We start from the raw sequence: 22,224 nt of genomic DNA, 5'->3' as shown, positions 1-22,224 counted from the left end.
CCAAAAGACTACATAAACATTTTTTTAAAAGTCACAAACTGGGAAAAGATATTTGCTGTGCATGAAAAAGGCAAAAAAGTTTTAACTGGAAATATACAAAGAACTCCTTAAAAATCAGTAGAAGACAACCCTCTGCTAAGGCAGATAAACATGTAATTCACATAAGAGGCAATCTGATTCACTATTAAACATTAGAAGACACTCAACTTGTACCAGTAATCAGGACAATGGAAGCCAAAACAACAAATGGTATTTCATATCCATCAAATTGGTTAAAATGTAAAAGTCTGAGCTAGCTAAGTATTGGCAAAGATGTGAGAAGTGTAAATTGAGTCAACCACTTTGTAGAACAATTTGGCAATATCTTGTAAAATTAAAGGTGTACATATCCTAGGACCTTGTAATTTCCCTTCAAGGTCTTTACTCTATAGAAACTCAAATTGTTGGACACAGGTACATGTGCAACATGTTCATTGCAAAGCGATTTGTGCAAAACTCGGGAACAACTTCACAGTGGAGGAATATAGACCAATAGGGTGGTGTTTATTCACGGATGAGATAATATGCAGCTGTTAAAGTGAATTAACTAGATTTACAACATGGGTGAATATTAAAAATATAATGTTGTATGAACAAAGAAGCTGTAAAAGACTAGAGAATTATGCTAATTAAGACAAAACAATATCATATAGTATTATGGAAGATACATATGTATGTAGAACAAAGTATAAAAACATACAGGGGGGCCGGGCATGGTGGCTCATGCCTATAATCCCAGCACTTTGGGAGGCAGAGGTGGGTGGATCACTTGAGGTCAGGAGTTCATGACCAGCCTGGTCAACATGATGAAACCCCGTCTTTACTAAAAATACAAAAATTAACCAGACGTGGTGGTACACACCTGTAATCCCAACTACTCAGGAGGCTGAGGCAGGAAAATCACTTTAACCAGGGAGGCGGAGGTTGCAGTGAGCTGAGGTCGAGTCATTGCACTCCAGCCTGGGTGACAGGTGACACTCTGTCTAAAAATATATATATATATATATTCAGAGGAATGGGACTCTCCAGTCTTAAATGTTGTTACCCCTAAGGAGGGAGGGAGAAGAGAGATGGATTGGGGGTGCTTTAGCTGAATCCTTAACATTTTATTTATTTTTTAAATATGAAACACACTAGACATGCAAAATCATTTAAATTTAGGTGATATAAGATAGATGGTGCCTATTATTTCATGTACTTTTATGAATCTTTGGCATATTTCATATTTTATCAGTATAAATATTTTAAAGACGAAAACTAGTGACCTTTTACTGTAGAATTAAACCAAGTATGCTTGTGCCTTGACATGTCCCCTGACATACTATGTAACCTTACATAAATCACTTTTGTTCAAGTCTGTTTTTCATCTGCAAAATGGAAACTGGAGGTAATAATCTCTTTGGTTTTTTTCACTTCTGGCATTCTACACTTCAAAGGGGAGAAGAATCCAGGTTAGGAAGATATCAGGCTCCCTTGGCTGGAGAAAGGAATGGAGAACTAAAGTATCTCTAAGGGTGACCTCTCTCAGAGAAAAGTCTTGCTAGGATCGACCCATTCTAAGTAGAAGTGTAGACTCCATGGTCTGCCAAAGGCCACTTATAAAACCAAGGAACTTTAATTGCACTTGCCATGCACAGCCTAAGAATCTAATTCTTTCAACATTTTATTATAAGGGGAGAAACCAAGGATAAATGGGGGCTGCATTCCTAGGGCTGGAGCCACAGAGAAGAGGTTCAAGTCCTTAAGTCATAGCAACAAAGGTAGAGTGTCTGAAGTTTGCCACCACCTCCTTTGACAACATGAAGCAGGGGGAGGGGAGGGAGAGAGAGAAAATTGTCAATCAGTATGGAAACAGACACAATACCACTCAGCCACATGCTTCTCCCCTTCCCTGGCATTGCCAGTTGCCACTATCCCCACATCCCCCCATCTCTTTGCAACCTCTTCTTGACCAAAATGCAAGAGGCTGTGATTAGTGGATGTGAATTCCTTCTGTTGAATCATGCCACCACTCTGCAGCCAACTATGGATGGTTTTAATGGTTTCCCTTTCGTTATGTCTGTGAGCTCAGTCCCAGAACAAAGAGGCAAAGGGGTTCTCTCTCTCTCTCTCTCTCTCTCTCTCTCTCTCTCTCTCTGTTTCTTACTCTTCTGGCAAGGCTCAGTTTGATGTTGAGAGTCAGAGCTGCTCGGATATGATGAAGTCAGTCCACATACATCTCGGTTAAGCTCAATGAGGATCAAAATATCCTATTCTTTCCAGCTCACTCCAGAAAGTCTGTTTCAATTAGTCTTTGTGGAGGCCCAGGAAGCAGGATCTTTTTAAAGTTCCCAGGTGGTTCTAATGTGCAGCCAGAGCTGAGAAACTAGTTAAAGCATGAGTTGAATGAGAGAATGTCTTGCACCTTGGTGACAAAATAGGGCATTCCCCAGAGCAGCCCCTAAGTGGAACACTTTTTATCACGTTTTCTATCTCAGCTTCTCTTTGCTAACTTTCTCTTTTTCATCACCTAGAGTGACAGACTAGGAGAGTATCTACTCCAAAGCTGATGGCCCTGAGATGTGTAACATTTCTCCTTTCTTCCTTCTCTACTAGAACAGCATAACATACTTGTGATATTACATTCGGATGGGAATGAATCTCCGGACATTGCCACAAGTAGCTGCATAACTCTAAACAAGTAACAGTCTCTCTAAATATTAGTTTCTTTATTTGTAGCACCAGGGAGTTAGCTAGATCAATAGTTTTCATACTGTGTTCTGAGAAGTTTTGGCATCCTGTGGAGTACCTAAAGGGTTGTCTCTGCCAGGGAGGTCAGCTTGAAAAATCTCTGGACCAAATGATCCAGAGGTCTTTTCAGAACGAACATTCTACAGCTCATACTTTGCGGGAATAGCCTGATGCTACCACCAAAGTTTATCACAACTATATGCTTTGAGGCCTGCCACAGATTGCACTATCAACTGCTAGAGACTGAATACTTCTGTCCGCCCAAATTCAAATGTTGAAACCTAGTCCCCAAGGTGATGGTATTTGGAGATGCGATCTTTGGGAGGTGATTAGGCCATGAGGTTGGAGCCCTCATGAATGGGATTAGTGCTCTTATAAGAGACCCCCAAAGAACTCTCTTACCTTTTCTGCCATGTAAGAACTCAGCGAGAAGATAGCCATCTATGAACCAGGAAGTCTGTCCTCACCAGACACTGAATCTGCCAGAACCTTGATCTTGGACTTCACAGCCTTCAGAACTACGAGAAACAAATTTCTGTTGTTTATAAGCCATCCAGTCTATAGTAGTTTGTTAGAGCAGCCCAAATGCAATAGGACATCAACCCTGGGTCTAAAGCAGGTATTACACACTGGATACTTTCAAGCCAAATTGCACACATACTTGTTTTCTTTCTTGTGGATGAGTACTGTTTATTTCCTTGATATCTTAACAATTTTTAAAAATTGAAGTATAAGATGATTCTGAAATATGCACAAATCAGTAATCCATGGCTAAACGAGCTATCACAATGTAAATATACCTTTGCAACCACCACTCAGGACAAAATATAGAACAGAAGCTCCCTCTTGTAACTCTCTTGTAAGCCTGCTTAATTATTCCCTCCTGCTTCTCTCCAAAGGTAACCACCATTTTGACTTCTTATATTTTAGGTTGGTTTTGCCTCCTTTTAACGTTTATATAAAACAACAATGTAGTACACATTCTGGGGGGTTATCTCTTTTGCTTAATAATATGTTGGTGAGATTCATCTGTGTTTTTGTATGTATTTGTAGTTTATTTTCATTTCTGAATAGTATTCCATTGTATTAGAATATGCTGCAATGTGTTTATCCATCCTATTATTAATAGACATTTGGTTTCTGCTAATTGGCTATTATGAACAATGATGCTATAAGCATTCTTTTACATGTTACATTGTTTTGAGGTCACCCGCCCACCCATTTTTGCTTCTATAGCTCGGGGTAGAATTGTTTGGTCATAGGATATGTATGGTGATCTTAAGATATGTCCATAAATTCTTCAACCCTCCTCCCTTCAAAAGGAGGAGACTAAATCCATGACCCTCAAGTGTGGGCTGGACATAGTGACTTACTTCTAATACATAGAATTGCAGAAGTGGTAGTGTATTACCTCCAGGCCTAGGTCATAAAAGGCATTATAGCTTCTTTCTTGTCCACTCTGGGAAAAGTCAGTTGCCAGGTCATGAGAATGCTCAAGCAGTACTATGGAAAGGTCCACATGGGGAGAAGGGATGGCTCACTCCCATGTGAGGAACCAAGACTTTCTGCCAATAATCAAGAGAGTGAGCCATCTTAAAAAGAAATGTTCCAGCTGCAGTCCGGTCTTCAGAAGAATTGCCATCTTGACTTCTAACTCATGAGAGACACTAAGTTAAAAACCATACAGCCAAACTGCTGTCAAATTCCTGACACACAGAAACAGTGAGGAAACATGTCTGCTGTTTTAAATCATTAAGTCTTAGGGTACTTTGTTATGCGGCAATAGATAACCAATGTGGTATGCATATGTTCAAACTTAGTAGGACACGCCAAAGATTTTTCCAGATCTCCAACACTACACACTATCCGTGTTTGAGATTTTTAGTTGTTCCACATCCTTGGCAAAATTTGGAGCTAACAGTCTTTTCAATTATAGCTCTGCTGTGGGTGTGAGATGGTATTTTGCTGTGGTTTAATTTGCATTTCCCTAATGACTAATAGTGTTGAACACTTCTTCGTGTTTATCAGACTCTTGAACTTTTGGATATCTGTTCTTGAGTCTTGGTGGATTTTTTTTTTAATTCACTTTTCTATCTTTTTCTTACTGGAGTTGCAAGTTTCTTATGTGTCCTGGATATAGTGCCTTTGTGATTATACAAGTTCAAAGTACCTTCCCTCAATTTGTGACTTGCCATTTTGCTCTCTTAATGCTATTGTTTGATAAACAGGTATTTTTATTATTTATTTTAATAAAGTTTAATTTATCAATCTTTTCTTTTAAAGTCCTTAAGGTTTTTGTGTTTTATATAAGAAATGCTGTCTTCCCCAGGTCACAAAGATTTTTTTCTTTATTATCCCGTACTAGTATTATATTTTGCCTCTTACACTGAGATCTACAAATCCACATGGAACTGAACTGTGAGATAGGGGTTAAGTTTAATTATTATTTATCTTATGGATAAACAATTTTCTGAGCACATTTTCATTGAAAATGAAATTCATTCCCTGCTGCCCAGCAGTGTCATCTTTACCCCAAATCAAGTGTCCATACATGTGTAAATCTGATTCTGGATTATCTTCCATTGCTCTATTTGCCTGTCCTTGTGCCAGTATCACACTCTTTTAACTATTATTACTCTACAGAAGTCTTGATATCTGCCAGAACAAGTCCTTCCACCCCATTTTTCTTCTTCATGAATGACTTAGCTATTCTTGGTTCTTTGCATTTCTACATATATTTTAGAATCGGCTTGTCAATTTCCATAAAAACCTGTTAGGGTTTTAATTGGGATTGCATTAAATCAATAGACCAATTTGGGAAGCATTGGAATTTTTATGTTATTAAGCCTTCCAATATAAGAACTTAGAAGAAATTTCACATATCTTTGATGTTAAATAGTATTATTTAATTTTTAACATTTTATCTGTTGTTGGTATATAGAGGTACAGTTAATTTTTAAATATATTGACCACAGGGTTAAATCCAGCAACTTCTTGTGTCTGGTTAATTTTCATTGAGTTCTAGAAATTATATATTAAAAGTTATAGATATTAGTTCTGATTTCACCTCAGAGATGTAGAGAGCTAGAAAGAGAGTTATTTTCATCCTTATGACAAGAAAATCCTGGAGAAACTGTAAAAAAAATGAAATTTCTTGAACCCCTAAGAGAACTGAGGTCACAGGGCAAAAATTCAACAAAATCTGGAAAAAGACAAGCTCATATACGCAAAAACAAGACCAGAGCATTTTATTACCTTAGCTGATGCTTCCAGATGCCATGTAAGCCAGTAACAAGAATCAGCTAGAAAACTTTAATAAATTGTTAAATGCTGAGTACGGGCTAGTGTGATACAGTAAACCCCTTAGGGTTCATACTTTCTTGCAGGTTTTTTTTTTTTTCCTATAAGAACCCTGTATTAGTCTGTTTTCATGCTGCTGATAAAGACATACCTGAGACTGGGGAATTTACGAAAGAAAGAGGTTTAATTGGACTTACACTTCCACATGGCTAGGGAAGCCTCACAATCATGGCAGAAAGCAAGGAGGATCAGGTCACATCTTATGTGGATGGCGGCAGGCAAAGAGAGAGCTGTGCAGGGGAACACCCCTTTTTGAAACCATCAGATCTTGTGAGACTCATTCACTATCATGAGAACAGCGTGGGAAAGACCTGCCCCCACGATTCAATCACCTCCCACCAGGTCCCTCCCACAACGTGTGGGAATTCAAGATGAGATTTTGGTAGGGACACAGCCAAACCATATCAAACCCCACTAGGAGCTCAAGAGAAAAATTGGAAAAAATTCTTAGAAAGTTTTCATCACCAGGCTGGTTTGGTGAGGGGATAGCAACTACTGCCAAAACTCTGCTCAGACTCATCTATTCTATCTTCCCTATGGAACAGAAGGCTTACTCTGTAGGCATAAAGGAAGCAAAAATTTCATTCTTAGGGTGCTTGTGGCAACCCATTGCCACTGGGGGAGGAAAACAAGAAAAAAAAGTTTATCCCTGGGAGAAAGGCAAGAATAGGTTCCAGGCTTAGTACTAGATCTAGAGGAGGGGTTGTTCCACCAGTGAAGGTCCCCATGAAGCAGGTTCACAATGCCTGATTAGAATGGAAACCTAGGATAATCATTCTATGGTTCTCCCTGTGTACACATTAATAAATTTGTATGCCTTTTATCCAAAAAAAGATACCTTATATGGTTTGGATTTGTGTCCCTGCTCAAATCTTATGTCAAATTGGAGGAGAAGACTGGTGAGAGGTGATTGGATCACGGGGGCAGATTTCCTCCTTGCTATTCTCATGATAGTGAGTGAATTCTCACAAGATATGATGGTTTGAAAGTGTGTGGCACTTTCCTCTTCCCTCCCTTTCCTGCTCCACCATGGTAAGATGTGCTTGCTTCCCCTTTGCCTTCCACCATGATTGTAAGTTTCCTGAGGCTTCCCACCCATGCTTCTATACAGCCTGTGGAACTATGAGTCAATTAAACCTCTTTTCTTCAAAAATTACCCAGTCTTGTGTAGTTCTTTAGATCAGCATGAAAATGAACTAATACAGAATATTGGTACCAGGAAAGTGGGGGATTGCTACAAAGATACCTGAAAATGTAGAATTGACTTTGGAACTGGGTAATAGGTAATAGGCAGAGGTTGGAACAGTTTGGAGGGCTCAGAAGAAGATAGGAACATGTGGGAAAGTTTGGAACTTCTTAGAGACTTGTTGAATGGTTTTGACCAAAATGCTGATAGTGACATGAACAATGACGTCCGGGCTGCGGTGGCCTCAGATGGAGATGAGGAACTTATTGGGAACTGGAGTAAAGGTCACCCTTACTATACTTTAGCAAAGAAACTGGTGGCACTTTGCTTCTGCCCTAGAGATCTGTGAAATTTTGAACTTGAGAGATGATTTAGGGTATCTGGTGGAAGAAACTTCTTAGTAGCAAAGTATTCAAGAGGTGACCTGGCTGTTTCTAAAAATGTACATTCATATGCATGAATAAAGAGATTATCTGAAACTGAAACTCATATTTAAAAGGGAAGCAGAGGCTGGGCGCAGTGGCCCATGCCTCTAATCCCAGCACTTTGGGAGGCCAAGGCGGGCGGATCACAAGGTCAGGAGATCAAGACAATCCTAGCTAACAAAGAGAAACCCCATCTCTACTAAAAACACAAAAAATTAGCCGGGAGTGCTGGTGGGCGCCTGTAGTCCCAGCTAGCTACTCTGGAGGCTGAGGCAGGAGAATGGCGTGAACCTGGGAGGCAGAGCTTGCAGTGAACTGAGATCATGCCACTGCACTCCAGCCTGGGCGACAGAGCAAGACTCTGTCTCAAAAAAAATTGGGGGTGGGGGGGAAGCAAAGCATAAACGTTTGGAAAATTTGTAGCCCAGCCATTTGCATAAGTAAAGAGAAGCCAAATGTTAATAACCAACACAATGCGGAAAATGTCTCTAGGGCATTTCAGAGACTTTCATAGCAGCCACTCCCATCACAGGCTCAGAGACCTAGGAGGGAAAAATGGTTTCATGGGCCAGGCCCAGGGCCCAACTGCTCTGTGCAGCCTCAGGATATGGCGCCCTGCATCCCAGCTGCTCCAGCTCCAGCCATGGCTAAAACGGGCCAAGGTACAGCTCAGGCCATGCCTTCAGAGGGTGCAAGCCTCAAGTCTTGGTGGCTTCCGCATGGTGTTAGGCCAGCAGGTGTGCAGAAGGCAAGAGTTGAGGTTTCAAAACTTCTGCCTAGATTTCAGAGGATGTATGGAAATGCCTGGATATTCAGGCAGAAGTCTGGTGAAAGGGTGGAGCCCTCATGGAGAATCTCTATTAGGGCAGTGCAGAGGGGAAATGTGGGGTTAGAGCCCCCACACAGAGTCCCCACTGGGGCACTGCCTTGTGGAACTGTGAAAAGAGAACCATCATTCTCCAGACCCCAGAATGGTAGCTCCACCAACAGCCCACACTGTGCACCTGGAAAAGCCTCAGGCACTCAACACCAGCCTATGAAAGTAACCAAAGAGGCAGTACCCTGAAGAGCCATTGGGGCAGAGCCACCCAAGGCTATGGGAGACCACCCCTTGCATCAGTGTGCCGTGGGTGTGAGACATTGAATCAAAGGAGATTATTTTGGAGATTTAAGATTTAATGACTGCCCTGCTGGGTTTCAGATTTTAATGGGGCCTGTAGCCCATTTGTTTTGGCCAATTTCTCCCATTTCGAGTGGGAGCATTCACCCAAGGTCTGTACCCCTATTGTATCTTGGAAGTCACTAACTTACTTTTGATTTTACAGGCTCATAGACAGAAAGGACTTGCCTCGTCTCCAGTGAGACTTTGGACTGTGGACTTTTGAGTTAATGCTGAAATAAGTTAAGACTAAGGGGCTGCTGAGAAGGGATAATTGTATTTTGCAATGTGAGAAGAACATGAGATTTTGGAGGGGACAAGGGCAAAATGGTATGGTTTGGATTTGTGTCCCCACCCAAATCTCATGTTGAATTAGAGGAGAGGCCTGATGGGAGGTGACTAGATCATGGGGGAATATTTCCTCCTTGTTGTTTTCATGATAGTGAGTGAGTTCTCATGATATATGATGGCTTAAAAGTGTGTGGTACTTTCTCTCTCTCTCTCTCTCTCTCTCTCTCTCTCTCTCCCTCCATTCTGCCATGGTAGGACATGCTTACTCCCCCTTCACCTTCTACCATGACTGCAAGTTTCCTGAGGCCTGCCAGCCATGCTTTTGTACAGCCTGTGGAACTGTGAATCAATTAAACCTCTTTTCTTCAAAAATTACCCAGTCTCAGGTAGTTCTTTATAGCAATGTGAAAATGGACTACTACAAAACCTGATCAGAACATCTGAGAACTGTCCCCTACCATCATAACTACTCTAATAAGCCACGTAAAATAAGAACAGAATATAGCTCAGAGAGTCGCAGGAGACAAATTCATTCTGTGGAGCAGTATGAAGGGAAGATCCAAAACAAAGCAGGGAAACACAAAGCCAAGTGGGGAGCAGATATTTAGAGAAACACTCTGGCAAATAGCCCATAGCCTAGCATAGGTATTACTAAAGAAATTTGAAGCCTATAGTGCACTGAGGTCAATGATACTAACAACAAACTTCAAATCCAACTAAACTCCACACTAAATTAATGTAAATCCCCATACTACTAAGGGCCTTGCAGAAGGAAAGGCATGTTTATCTGCAGCATAGAGTATATTTATCTCAGTATTTACTATCTTATACAGCACATCTAGCCTGTAACACAAAAACTAAAAGGCACACAAAATGGCAAGAAATAACAAAATTTGAAGAGACAAAGGAATCATCAGAATCAGATACAGATATGACAAAGATGTTGGAATTAACTGACATGGAATTTAAAATAGCTATAATTAATATATTAAAGGACCTATTGGAAAAGGTAAATAGCATGCAAGCTCAGATGGATAATTTCAGCAGAAAGACAAAAACTATAAGAGAGAATCAATAGAAATGCATGGACAGAAATAAACAATGCTTTAAACCAGCCTATCAGACCAGAGCAATAGAAAGTGAACTTCTGATCACCATACATTATGCATAGCAAAATATTGTTATGTACCCTATGTGTACAATTATTATTTGTCAATTAAAAAATAAAATTTTGAAACAATTTTAAAAGGTAAGAGAACTTGAAAATAGGTTAACAGAAATTACACAAACTGATATGCAGACAGGAAAAAGAATGAAAAATAAAACACAGAACCACTAAGAGCTGGAGGAAAACACCAAGTGATATAACATAAATGTATTGAAATTTAAGAGGATCAGAGAGACAGAATATAAGACATAAGAAATATCTGAAGAAATAATAACCAATAATTTGTTAAAATTAATAGCATACCTCCAACCACAGTTCTAAGAAGCTCAGCGAACACCGTGAAGTATAAATACCAAAAACCAAAAGCAAAAAACTCACTTCTAGGCATGTTAGATTCCAACCACTAAAAACCAAAGAAGAAAATTTTGAAAGTAGCCAGAGTAAAAAAGATATTACACATAGAAAAACAAGAATAAGAATTACAGCAGACATTTTCTTCCAGAAACCATGCAAGCAAGAAGACAGTAAAGGGACATATTTAAAGTGCTATAAGAAAGAAAACTGTTGACCTGATATTCTTTATGCAGCAAAAATATTTTTCAGAAGCAATGGAGAAATAAAGACTTTTTCAGACAAATACCGGTAAAATTCATTACCAGCAGACATACACCACAAGAAATTTTAAAAGAAAAGAAGTTTTTCAGGCAGATGAAATATGATGTATAATATGGGTTAGAAACTAGAATATATGTGAAGAAATGAAGAGATTTGAAAACAGAATAAATGAGGGTAAGATAAAATTTATTATTACTTATATTTCAATGTGCTAAAAGATAATTGATTGTTTAAAGCAAAATTATAACTGCATTATGTGTTTATAACATGGGTAAAAATAAAATAAATTATAATAGCACAATTGTAAAATTTACTGACAAGTTCTTAAAAGACTCAGTTAAAGAGGGACTACTTTTTAAAATACAATAAATTTACTTCAGAATGTAAATAGAAAGGATAATTACTATGACTTTTGAAGATTTTGAAAATAAATTAATAAGATATAGCCCTAATAGATGCTAAAATTATTATAAGATACTTTAAATCTGTTAATTAAGAGTATGATACATAATTGTCCCCAAACTGTATATTATTTCACATACATGAAAGATTTTACAATATTACTAACAAAACATCACAAATCAGTGGAGGAGTAAACTAGAATTAAACAAATAATAAGGGAACAATTGGCTTAAAATTAGGGAAAGGATTTATTTACATTCTCACCTCACCAACTTAGTAAAGTCAGTTTTACATAAAGTTACATGTAAAACTGCAATCTTGGAAACCAAGAAAAGATAAAATAGAAAAGTTTTATTTCAAGTTGGGAAATGGGTTTTGTCAGATTAAAAGGGGTTGGAAGAAGTTGCATTAAAAAAATCCATATTTTTACTACAAAATATATAAAATATCTGAATTTCAAAAATGTCTTAAGGCAAACATGTTTGGAAAAGAAAATTTTTTTTTTTTTTTTGAGACGGAGTCTTGCTCTGTCACCCAGGCTGGAGTGCAGTGGCCGGATCTCAGCTCACTGCAAGCTCCGCCTCCCGGGTTTACGCCATTCTCCTGCCTCAGCCTCCCGAGTAGCTGGGACTACAGGCGCCCGCCACCTCGCCTGGCTAGTTTTTTTGTATTTTTTAGTAGAGACGGGGTTTCACCGTGTTAGCCGGGATGGTCTCTCGATCTCCTGACCTCATGATCCGCCCGTCTCGGCCTCCCAAAGTGCTGGGATTACAGGCTTGAGCCACCGCGCCTGGCCAAAAAGAAAATATTTTAAAAATCTTAGAAAATTGAAGAAAAACAGCAAACTTGGAGTACTGATACACCTAACTTCAAGACTTATTATAAAGCTACAGTAGTCAAGACAGTGTGGTATTAGTAAAAGAATAGATTATAGATCAATGGAACAGAATAGAGAGCCCAGAAATAGACCTACAAAAATACAGTCAACTGATATTTGACAAAGAAGCAAATGGCATACAATGAAGATACCATTTTCAACGAATAATGCTAGAACAACTGGAAATCCAGATGCAAAAAAAAAAAAAAAAATCTACACACACACAAGAATTAGCTCAAAATGGGTCATAGGCCTAAATTTAAAATGAAAAACTACAATACTAGAAGATGACACAAAGGAAAATATAGATGACCTTGGGTCTATTCCTGACTGTGTAGGTACAACACCAAAGGCACAATGCATGAAAGAAAGAATTGATGAGTTATATGTTATTAAAATTAAAAATCTCTGCTTTGTGAAAGACACCATCAAGAGTATGAAAAGACAAGACACAGACTGGAAGAAAATATTTGCAAAAAGACATATTTAATTTTTAAAAAACTGTTATCCAAAATACATAAAGAACTCCTAAAACTCAGCAATAGGAAAATGAACCACTGATTTAAAATGGGCCAAAAACCTTAATAGACACCTTACCAAAGAAGATATGTAGATAGCAAATGCTGTGCTTTGAATGTATCCCCCGAAAAGCAACTGTTAGAAACTTAATTACCAATGTAACAGTGTTGGGAGATGGGGCCTAATGGGAAATTTTAGGTCATGAGGACTCCCTCCCTCATGAATGGATTAATGTCATTATCACAGGAGTGGGTTTGTTATCACTGCCATAAGTTTGTTATAAAAGTGAATTAGGTTCCTTTTTGTTCTCTCTCACTGTCGCCCTGTCTTGCCCTTCTGCCTTCTGCCATGGGATGATGCAGCAAGAAGCCCCTTGAAAGATGCTGACAACTTGTTATTGGACTGCCCAGCATGTGAAACCATGAGTAATAAATTTCTATTGTTTATAAGTTACCCAGTGTCAGGTAGTCTGTTATAGCAGCACAAAACAGACTAAGACGGCTATCTTTCCATTTATCTTTGTCTTCTTAATTTCTTTCACTGATGCTTTGTAGCTTTCAGCATATAGGTCTTTTAGCTTTTTAAGTATATTCCTAAGTTTTTAAGAATTTTTGGTGCTATTATAAATTGAATTTTTTTCTTAATGTCCTTTGCAGATTGTTCATTGTTAGTGTATAGAAAAGCAACTGACTTTTCTGTGTTGATTTTGTATCTTCCAACTTTACTGAATTTGTTTATTAGATCTAAAATTTTTTTTTCTGGTGGAATCTTTAGAGTTTTCTATATATAAGATCATCATCTGTGAACACAGATAATGTTACTTCTTCCTTTCCAATTTGAATGCCCTTTATTTCTTTTTCTTACCCAGTTGCTTGGCTGGGCATCCAGCACTGTGTTGAATAGAAGTGATGAAGTAGGCACACTTACCTTGTTCCTCATCAAGGAAAAGCTTTCTGTTTTTCACCATTAAGTGTGATGCTGGCAGTGGGATTGTCACATATCCCCTTTATTATGCTGAGGTAAATTCCTTCTTTCCTTCTCTTCCTAGTTTGTTGAGGGTTTTATGATGAAAGAGTGTTGAATTTTACCAAATAATTTTCCTGTGTCTATCGAGATGACCATATGATTTTAATGATGTACCATATTGATTTTCATATGTTGAACCATCTTTGCATTCCAGGGATAAATCCCATTTGGTCATAGAGTATAATCCTTTAAATGTACTGTATGGTTTGCTAGTATTTTATTGAAGATTTTTGCATCAGGGATGTTGGCCTGTAGTTTTCTTTTCTTGTAGTGTCTTTTTCTGGCTTTGCTGTCAGGTTAACACTGGCCTTGTAAAATGAGTTTGGAAGTGCTCCCTCCTCTTCAAATTTTTGGAAAAGTTTGAGAAGGATTAGTGTTAATTCTTCTTTAAATGTTTGATAGAATTCACCAGTGAAGCCATCTGGTCTTGGGCTTTTCTTTAATGGGAAATTTTTGATTGATGATTCAATCTGATTACTGGTTATAGGTCTGTTCAGATTGTCTATTTCTTTATGATTCAGCTTTGGTAGGTTCTGTTTCTAGGAATATGTCCATTTCTTTTGGGTTATCCAATTTGTTAGCACATAATTGTTCACAGCAGTCTCTTACAATATTTTTTAATTTCTGTGGCATCAATTGCAAGTCTCCTATTTCATTTTTTATCTTATCTGAATCTTCCTTTTTTTTTTTTGTATAGAGACAGGGTCTTGCTATGTTGCCCAGGCTGGTCTTGGACACCTGGCCTCAAGTGATCCTCCCACCTTGGGCTCCCAAAGTGCTGGGATTACAGGCATAAGCCACCATTATGCTTTAATCATTATTTCCTTTCTCTGCTAACTTTCGGTTTAACTTGTTCTTCTTTTTTTAGTTCTCCAACATGTAGAGTTAGATTTTTTATTTGAGATATTTTTAATATGTTTATTGTTATCAACTTCCCTCTTAGTATTGCATTTGCATTCCATAAAGTTTGGTATGTTGTGTTTCTGTTTTCTTTGTTTCAAGATATTTTCTAATTTCCCTTTTGATTCATTCTTTGATCCACTTGTTCAAGAGTATGTTGTTGCATTTCCACATATTTGTGAATTTTCTAATTTTCCTTCTGATATTGATTTCTGGTTTCATTCCATTGTGATTGGAAAAGATACTTGGTATGATTTCAATCTCAAATGTGATAGGACTTGTTTTGTGACCCAGTATGTGATCTATTAAAAAAATATACTCTGTGCTCTTGGAAAAAATGTGAATTCTGCTGTTAGGTAGAATGTTCTGTGTATGTTTATCAGGTCCATTTGGTCTATAGTGTTGATCAAGCCCCTTGTTAACTAATTGATCTTTTGTCTGGATGTTCTAACCTTTATTGGAAGTAGGGTATTAAAATCCTCTATTATTATAATATTGCTGTCTATTTCTCCCTTCAGTTCTGTCAGTGTTTGCTTCATATATTTAGGTGTTCTGATGTTGGTGCATATAAATTTATCATTGTTATATCTTTCTGGTGAACTGAACCTTTTATCATTATATGATGTCTTTCTTTGCTTCTTTTGACAAGTTTTGATTTAAATTCTGTTATGGTCTAAATGTTCCCCAAAATTCATGTGTTGAAACTTAATCCCCATTGTGATGGTTTTAAGTGGTGGAGCCTCTTGGGATGTGATTAAATAATGAAATATCTGCCTTCATGGATGGATTATAGCCTCATCAAATGCCTAGAGAGAACTAGCTTAGGCCGTTTTTGCTCTTCTACTGTTCCACCATGTGAGGACACAGCAATTCATCTCTTTTTGTCCTTCTTCCACCATGTGAGGATACAGCAAGAAAGCCTTCACAAGACTCGAATGCCAGCACTTTTGACTTCCCAATCTCCATAGCTGTAAGAAATCAATTTCTGTTATTTATAAATTACCCAACTTCAGATATTCTACTATAGTTGTACAAATAGACTAAGATAAAGTCTATTTTATCTTTTGTAGGTATGGCTACTCCTCCTGCCCTCTTTTGGTTATCATTTGCATGGAATATTTTTCCATCCTTATACTTTCAGCCTATGTGTGTTCTTAAATCTAAAGTGAATCTTGCAGACAGTGCATAGTTGGATCTTATTTTTTTAAAACTCCTTCAACTGTGCTATGTCCTTTGGGCAGCTTAGTCCATTTATATTAAAAGAAATTATTGATAGAAAAGGGGTTTTCTATCGACATTTTAAATTTTTTGTGTGTATGTTGTAGCTATCTTGTTGCTCTTTTTATCTCTTGCTGTCTTCCTTTGTGTTTCATTGATTTTTTTATAGTGACATGAGTTTATACCTTTCTAACTTTCTTTTGTGGAAATTCCATAGGTATTTTATTTGTGCTCATCGTGGGACTTACATAAAACAACTTTCAGATATAACTATCTTTTTAAAGCTGATAAAACTTAAATTCAGTTTCATATAAAACTTTGCTTTTACTTCCCCCACACACACACTGTTATTGATATCACAAATTATATTTTTAATAATGTACAGCCATTAATATATTTTTACAATTATAATTACTTATATGCTTTTGTTTTTTAACTTTTATACCAGAATTAAGTGATTTACACAATACTGTTAATTATTACAGTATTGTGTACCTATCTCTATCTTTACCAGTTAGCTTTATACTTTCATGTTTTTTAATTTTAATTTTTTATTTTTATTATACTTTATATTCTAGGGTACATGTGCACAACGTGCAGGTTTGTTACATATGTATACATGTGCCATGTTGGTGTGCTGCATCCATTAACTCATCATTTACATTAGGTATGTCTCTGAATGCTATCCCTCCCCCCTCCCCCACCCCACAACAGGCCCCAGTGTGTGATGTTCCCCTTCCTGTGTCCAAGTGTTCTCATACTTTCATGTTTTTGTATTGCTGTTTAGTATCTTTCCATTTCAACTTGAAGGACTCTCTTTAGCATTTCTTGAAAGGCAACTCTAGTGATTATCTTATTCTGCTTTTGTTTGTTTAGGAAAGTCTCTATTTCTCATTTTTGAAGGTCAGTTTTGCCAGAGAGAATATTCTTGGTTGGCTAGTTCTTTTCTTTCAGCGCTTTTAATACACCATCCCATTCCCTTTTGTCCTTCAAAGTTTCAGCTAAGAAATTCATTGCTAATCTTATAGGAGTGTCCTTGTATAATGAACTGCTTTTCTCTTGCTGCTTTCAAAATTCTCTTTTTGACTTTCGACAATTTGATTATAATGTGCTTCAGTGTGGATTTGTTTGGGTTCATCTTATTTAGGCCTATTGGGCTTCTTGGATCTGTAGTCCATTTTCTCCCTCAGATTTGAGAAGTTTTCAGCCAATATTTCTTTAAATGAACTCTCCAACCCTTCTCTTTCTTAGACTGCTATAACACATATATTGGTCCGTTTGATGGTGTCCAATAAGTCTCTCAGGCTTTCTTTACTTATTTTCTTTGTTGTTATTTTTGTTGTTCCTTTTTGCTCCTCTGGACAATTTCAAATGACTTGTAATTGAATTGCTGATTATTTCTTCTGCTTGATCAAGTCTGCAGTTGAACCCCTCTAGTGAATTTCTTAGTTCAGTTAAAATTGCATTCTTCAGTTCCAAAATTTCTGTTTGGTTCCTTTTAATATTTTCTATCTTGATTGAACTTCTCATTTGTTCATGCGTCACTTTCCTGAACTCACTGAGCATCAATATGACAGTTATTTAGAATTTTTTTTGTCAGATAATTCATATACCTCTGTTTCTCTAGGATCAGTTCCTGGAGATTTATTTTGTTTCTTTGACTTGACCATTTCTCCTGTTTCTTCGTATTTCTTAGAACTTTGTGTTGGTATCTGCATATTAAAAAAACAAAACAAACAAACAAACAAAACCAGCCACTTCTTCCAGTCTTTACCAGCTGGCTTGGTACTGCGAAAGACCTTCATAATCTTTCTCCTGGCTAAAGATTTTGGGGACCTCTCAAACATTTTCTGTGGATACGTTTTCTCTGGACTTGTGCACATAGATTCCTAATTAGAGAGATTTTCTGGCTTTTATGAGCTCATAATGTCTTGCTCCTTCTGTTGTCTATCTTCTATAGTGTGTGTCCTCCAAAGTAGCAGCACACTGTCCAGCTCTTTTTTTGTTCTTGGCAGCCCCTACTCTTCTAGTGTATGTTAGACCTTCTCTGCCTTAAGTGGGGCTACATGGAAACCAGTCCCTTTGGCAGCCCCCTGAAAAGCCAGAATTCTGGACACATGTTCTTTTCTTCTCTTGCCCTCCTGAAGAAGAGGGCACTGAGCTGTATTGGCCTCTGCTGTGCCACAGGTCCTCTGAAATAGCACCACACTGTTCGGCTCTTTGGTTTCTTTCCATGGGGTCCCAGGCATCTAGAGTATGCCAGTGATTCAAGACAGGCAAGAAAGAAACCAATCCTATGGGCATTTCCCCATTTCCCCAAAAAGCAGGAATATTGGTTGTATGCTTCACTCTTTTCCATGTCCCCTAGGGATAGGCCACTGAACTCTTATCAGTCTGTATCTGCTATGGCAAGAACCCTCTAGGACAGCAATATATCACCCAGTATTTTTTTGTTCTCAGTGTCTCCCAGGCATCTAGAGTATGGTGGGTTCTATTAACTCTCTAAGACAAGTGAGACAGAGGCTAGTCCCTCAGGCAGCCCCCAATAAAGTCAGAACTTTGTTTTTGGTTGTTTTTTTTTTTTGAAACGGAGTCTCGCTTCTTCACCTAGGCTGGAGTACGATGGCGCAATCTCAGTTCACTGCAACATCTGCCTCCCGGGCTCAAGCAATTCTCCTGCCTCGGCCTCCCAAGTAGCTGGGATTACAGGCAGGTGCCAGCACGCCTGGCTAATTTTTGTATTTTTAGTAGAGATGGGGTTTCACCATGTTGGCCAGGCTGGTCTCAAATGACCCTGACGTCAAGTGATCTGCCTGCCTCGGCCTCCCAAAGTGCTGGGATTACAGGCATGAGCCACCGCGCCTGGCCAAAAAGTCAGAGCATTGGATGTATGGTCCGGTCTTCTCATTTCTTCTTCAGGGAGAAGCCAAGAACTGGGAATTTCCTCCTAACCATGTGGCACTGTGCCAAGAGGACAGACTATGGTGAAGGTATACCATGAATTGTCTTACTAGCTTCCGTGCAGCTGTTTTATTGCTCACCTGGTGTGATGTAGCCTCTTAGCCAGCTTCTGGATTTCTTACAAAAGGAATTGGTCTGTGTATTATTGTTAAATTAATGTCTCTGTGGGAGGGAGCACAGGCTGGGGTTTCTTATTCTGCCATCTTGCTGACGTTCACTGTGGTTTTGATTTGCATTTCCTTAATGACTAGTGGTTTTGAGCATCTTTTCATGTGAGTATTGGCCATTTGTATATCTTCTTTGAAGAAATGTCCGTTCAACTCTTTTGCCTACTTTTTAATTGTTTGTTGTTTCTTCTACAAAGTTGCAGGAGGTTTTTAAATAATATATTCTGGATACCAATCCCTAAACATTTATTGTTTTAAGGAAATAAATTTTGAGATAATTTGTTATATGGCAATGGATAACTAATAAATACTAAAAACTCCTAAATATATATACTAAATATATTAATTAGAAAATTGTAATATAAAAATACGAACAGCTAAAATTGTCTGATATTAGAAAGATAATTTTTCTACAATGTATACCTTTTTTGTATGTATGAGACAAGGTCTCATTACATTGCCCAGGATGGTCTCAAACTCCTGGGCTCAAGCAATCTTTCCACCTCAGCTTCCTGAGTAGCCAGGGTTACAGATACGTGCCATTGCAGTCAGCTTCCACAGTGTATACTTGATGTACTATTAATGTACTATTTAATGACTACCAAAAAGTTTATGATAGCAGGAGAAAATGCTTATGCTATGTTAAATAAAAATTTGAGTGTATGTATTGATACCAAGAAATGGAAATTTGAGTGTGTACACTGATACCAAGAAACTGAAAAATGACATTCCATACCTTTAATATTTATTATGTATAACAAATGAGGTTTACATGGATGTTTTTATCTTATTTCTGATATGTCATGTAGTTATAAATACTATTTTATTTGCATTCCTGCTCTGCAATAATTTTGAAGATAGATAATTTATTTTATATCATTGCTATCTTCATTTTTTAAAATTCTCAAATCCAGATGAAATTATCAAAGTCGATAAAATAATAATTGTTCTATCTTCTTATTTGAAGATTAGTAATGTGTTGATTTTGCTTCCTTTCTCTAGTTAGCAGTGATGTCATCTGTTATTTTTAAACTTCCTTAAAATAATATATGTTATCTACTTCTAATAATTTTTTCTTATTTACCATTTTGGTCTAAACTAATTCACAATTATTTGGTCTTATTTCTCCATGTTTAACTTGCTTTAAGGCTCAGCACTGGTGTTTTCAGCCATGGCTTCTCCATTTTAAGCCTTTCTATTTTAATTCATTTATTATTCTGGAATATATCCTTAAATAATTTATTTAGAAAGGCTGTCTTGGTGATGGTATTTCTGTTGCAGTTGTTGTCTTGCCTGCTTGGTGACATATTTCTATTGAGTTCACACTTAACTGGCATCTTATCTAGGTAGATAATGCTAACTCAAAATTCCGCAGATATTGTTCTGCTATTTTTTGCCATTTAGGGTTGAATAAGATGCCAAGTTGGTTTTTGTTTCTCTGTAGTCATCCTATGTTTTCATTTTGTTTTTTGCTTGGCGTTTGGAATTTAAAATGTTCACAATGATTTGCCTGGATGAGATTCGATTTTCATAACTTTGCTTTGACATACTAAACAGTTTGAGTTCCTAGATAATGCCCATTTTAATTCATACGAGGAAATATCTTCTAGTATAGTTTCTGCTTGATTCATTTTATGTTTCTCTCTTAGGGACATCTATTAATTTTATAATGCTGTGTTTTTTTCAGGCTTCTGTTTCAGAATGTTCTCTTTCATCAGTTTAATCCTTGGCTATAGTAGGAATGAAATAATAAAAGCAGTAGTTTCTGTTTGCTCTCCTTGGTTATGCAGTCCTCACAGAACATCTCTCCACCTCCCACCCCCACCCCAGCTCAGTGAAACTCTCCATACCTTGGTTGTGGAAATTGGCAGGGGTGGGTGGCTACTCACTCCCAATCCACATCCATAATGAATCACTTTTTATTATCTTACCAAAATCTGTAGATTATTCTATTTTGTAGCTGTGGAGATTTGTTTTCTCTTTCTAATTATTTTATTTTCTAGGTTTTTTGAGGGAATTTCAAGAGGGGAGATTTTTTTTAGTCAGGTTCATCTTAACGTCATGTCTGGAGCTCAAGCCACTGAATTACATATTTTTTAATAGATGTAGACCTACGTCAACGAATTTAAACTGCAAGGAAAGGGTTAAATTTCTTCCTCAAGTGTGGTCAAAATCTGTAGAAAAAAGAGGAACAGCTTCTCTTAAAGAAAGTTAGCTGGGTAGGTACACAGTCATTGCCGAGGAAGGCTTGCACAGGGTGAAAGCTTTGCTTCTCTGCTGCTGTAACAGGGACTACCACAGACACACGGACGAGTGGGGTCATTTCCAGATATTAGGCCACAGCAGAAGCAGACAAAATGGATCCCCAGTGGTGAGTAATAATTCTTATTCTTTGCAGAGAAGTTATGAGTTGAGACTGCAGTGAAAGGCTGAGGTTGAAGATGGTGCTTTGTTGTGTGTCCTCCACTTAGTTCCTAAGTGGAGAAGCCTTTATTTTTTCTACAAAAGATCTTTGTCACATGAAGGTGAGAATTATTTGCAATGCCCAAAGCAGTTTATTGGTGGTAGTTATATATATCTTTTAGGTGCCTAATTTTGGTTTTGTAAATTTGTTATTCAAATACTGAATGTTATGGTCATTGATTTTAAGTGAAGAATCAGGAATTTTTAAAATATCTTCCTAAGAATGACAAATAACAGGGAATATGTTTTTTGTCTACCAGGGTCAGTTTGGTCTGAGGGTGGAGGAATGAGATAGAGAAGATAGAGGGTGAGAGATCAAGAAAAAGAAAGAGAAAAAAGTGATATAAGGAGAAAATACAAAACTCAGTTAATATGTCATAGTCAGGCCATGGGAGATTCTGGGCAGGGTTGGGTAGTGGAAGGATGTAGAGTGATTAAATTAGCTACCATGTATTGAACATGCATGATGTGCTGTGTACTTTACTAGTGTTATTTCACTGAATTTTATTATTCACAATGACTTTTGGAAAGATATCATCATTCTTTTTGACAGATGAGGTAACTGTGGCTTAAAGAGGCTAAATAAACTTGCCCAAGTTCACACTATTCTTAAGGCGTAGAGCTAAAATCTTTCCTGCCCGCTTCACTGTGCGCCAGAAGGTTTCTCCATGCTGTGGAAACTTCCTGGAAGGAGTCACACCCGCCCTTCTCTTGGATG

The 22,224-nt window shown here is 37.7% G+C and overlaps 1 protein-coding gene and 1 long non-coding RNA gene across 3 annotated transcripts in view; one reads left to right on the top strand and one right to left on the bottom strand.

The window, feature by feature from the left end:
- Window positions 1-3,006: 3,006 nt before the first annotated feature.
- LOC139362044 (uncharacterized) overlaps window positions 3,007-22,224 on the bottom strand; it is a 40,000-nt gene continuing 20,782 nt past the window's right edge. Inside the window, exon 3 of the long non-coding RNA XR_011620322.1 lies at window positions 3,007-3,287. This is a non-coding gene — a long non-coding RNA (uncharacterized lncRNA). The remainder of the gene's footprint in view (window positions 3,288-22,224) is intronic.
- The window catches only part of LOC105470293 (CD86 molecule), a 60,977-nt gene continuing 60,008 nt past the window's right edge, over window positions 21,256-22,224 (top strand). Inside the window, exon 1 of one of the 2 annotated variants that reach the window (XM_024789280.2) lies at window positions 21,256-21,414. In XM_024789280.2, coding sequence (XP_024645048.1) covers window positions 21,401-21,414 — 14 coding nt within the window. In that variant the 5' untranslated portion in view covers window positions 21,256-21,400. The remainder of the gene's footprint in view (window positions 21,415-22,224) is intronic. The other variant, XM_011722132.2, reaches the window with a different exon arrangement.

The sequence above is a fragment of the Macaca nemestrina genome, chromosome 2 (genome assembly GCF_043159975.1).
Source record: "Macaca nemestrina isolate mMacNem1 chromosome 2, mMacNem.hap1, whole genome shotgun sequence".
Lineage (NCBI taxonomy): Eukaryota > Metazoa > Chordata > Mammalia > Primates > Cercopithecidae > Macaca > Macaca nemestrina.
The sequence above is the reverse complement of the archived record's forward strand: the minus strand, read 5'-3'. Positions and strand labels throughout refer to the sequence as shown.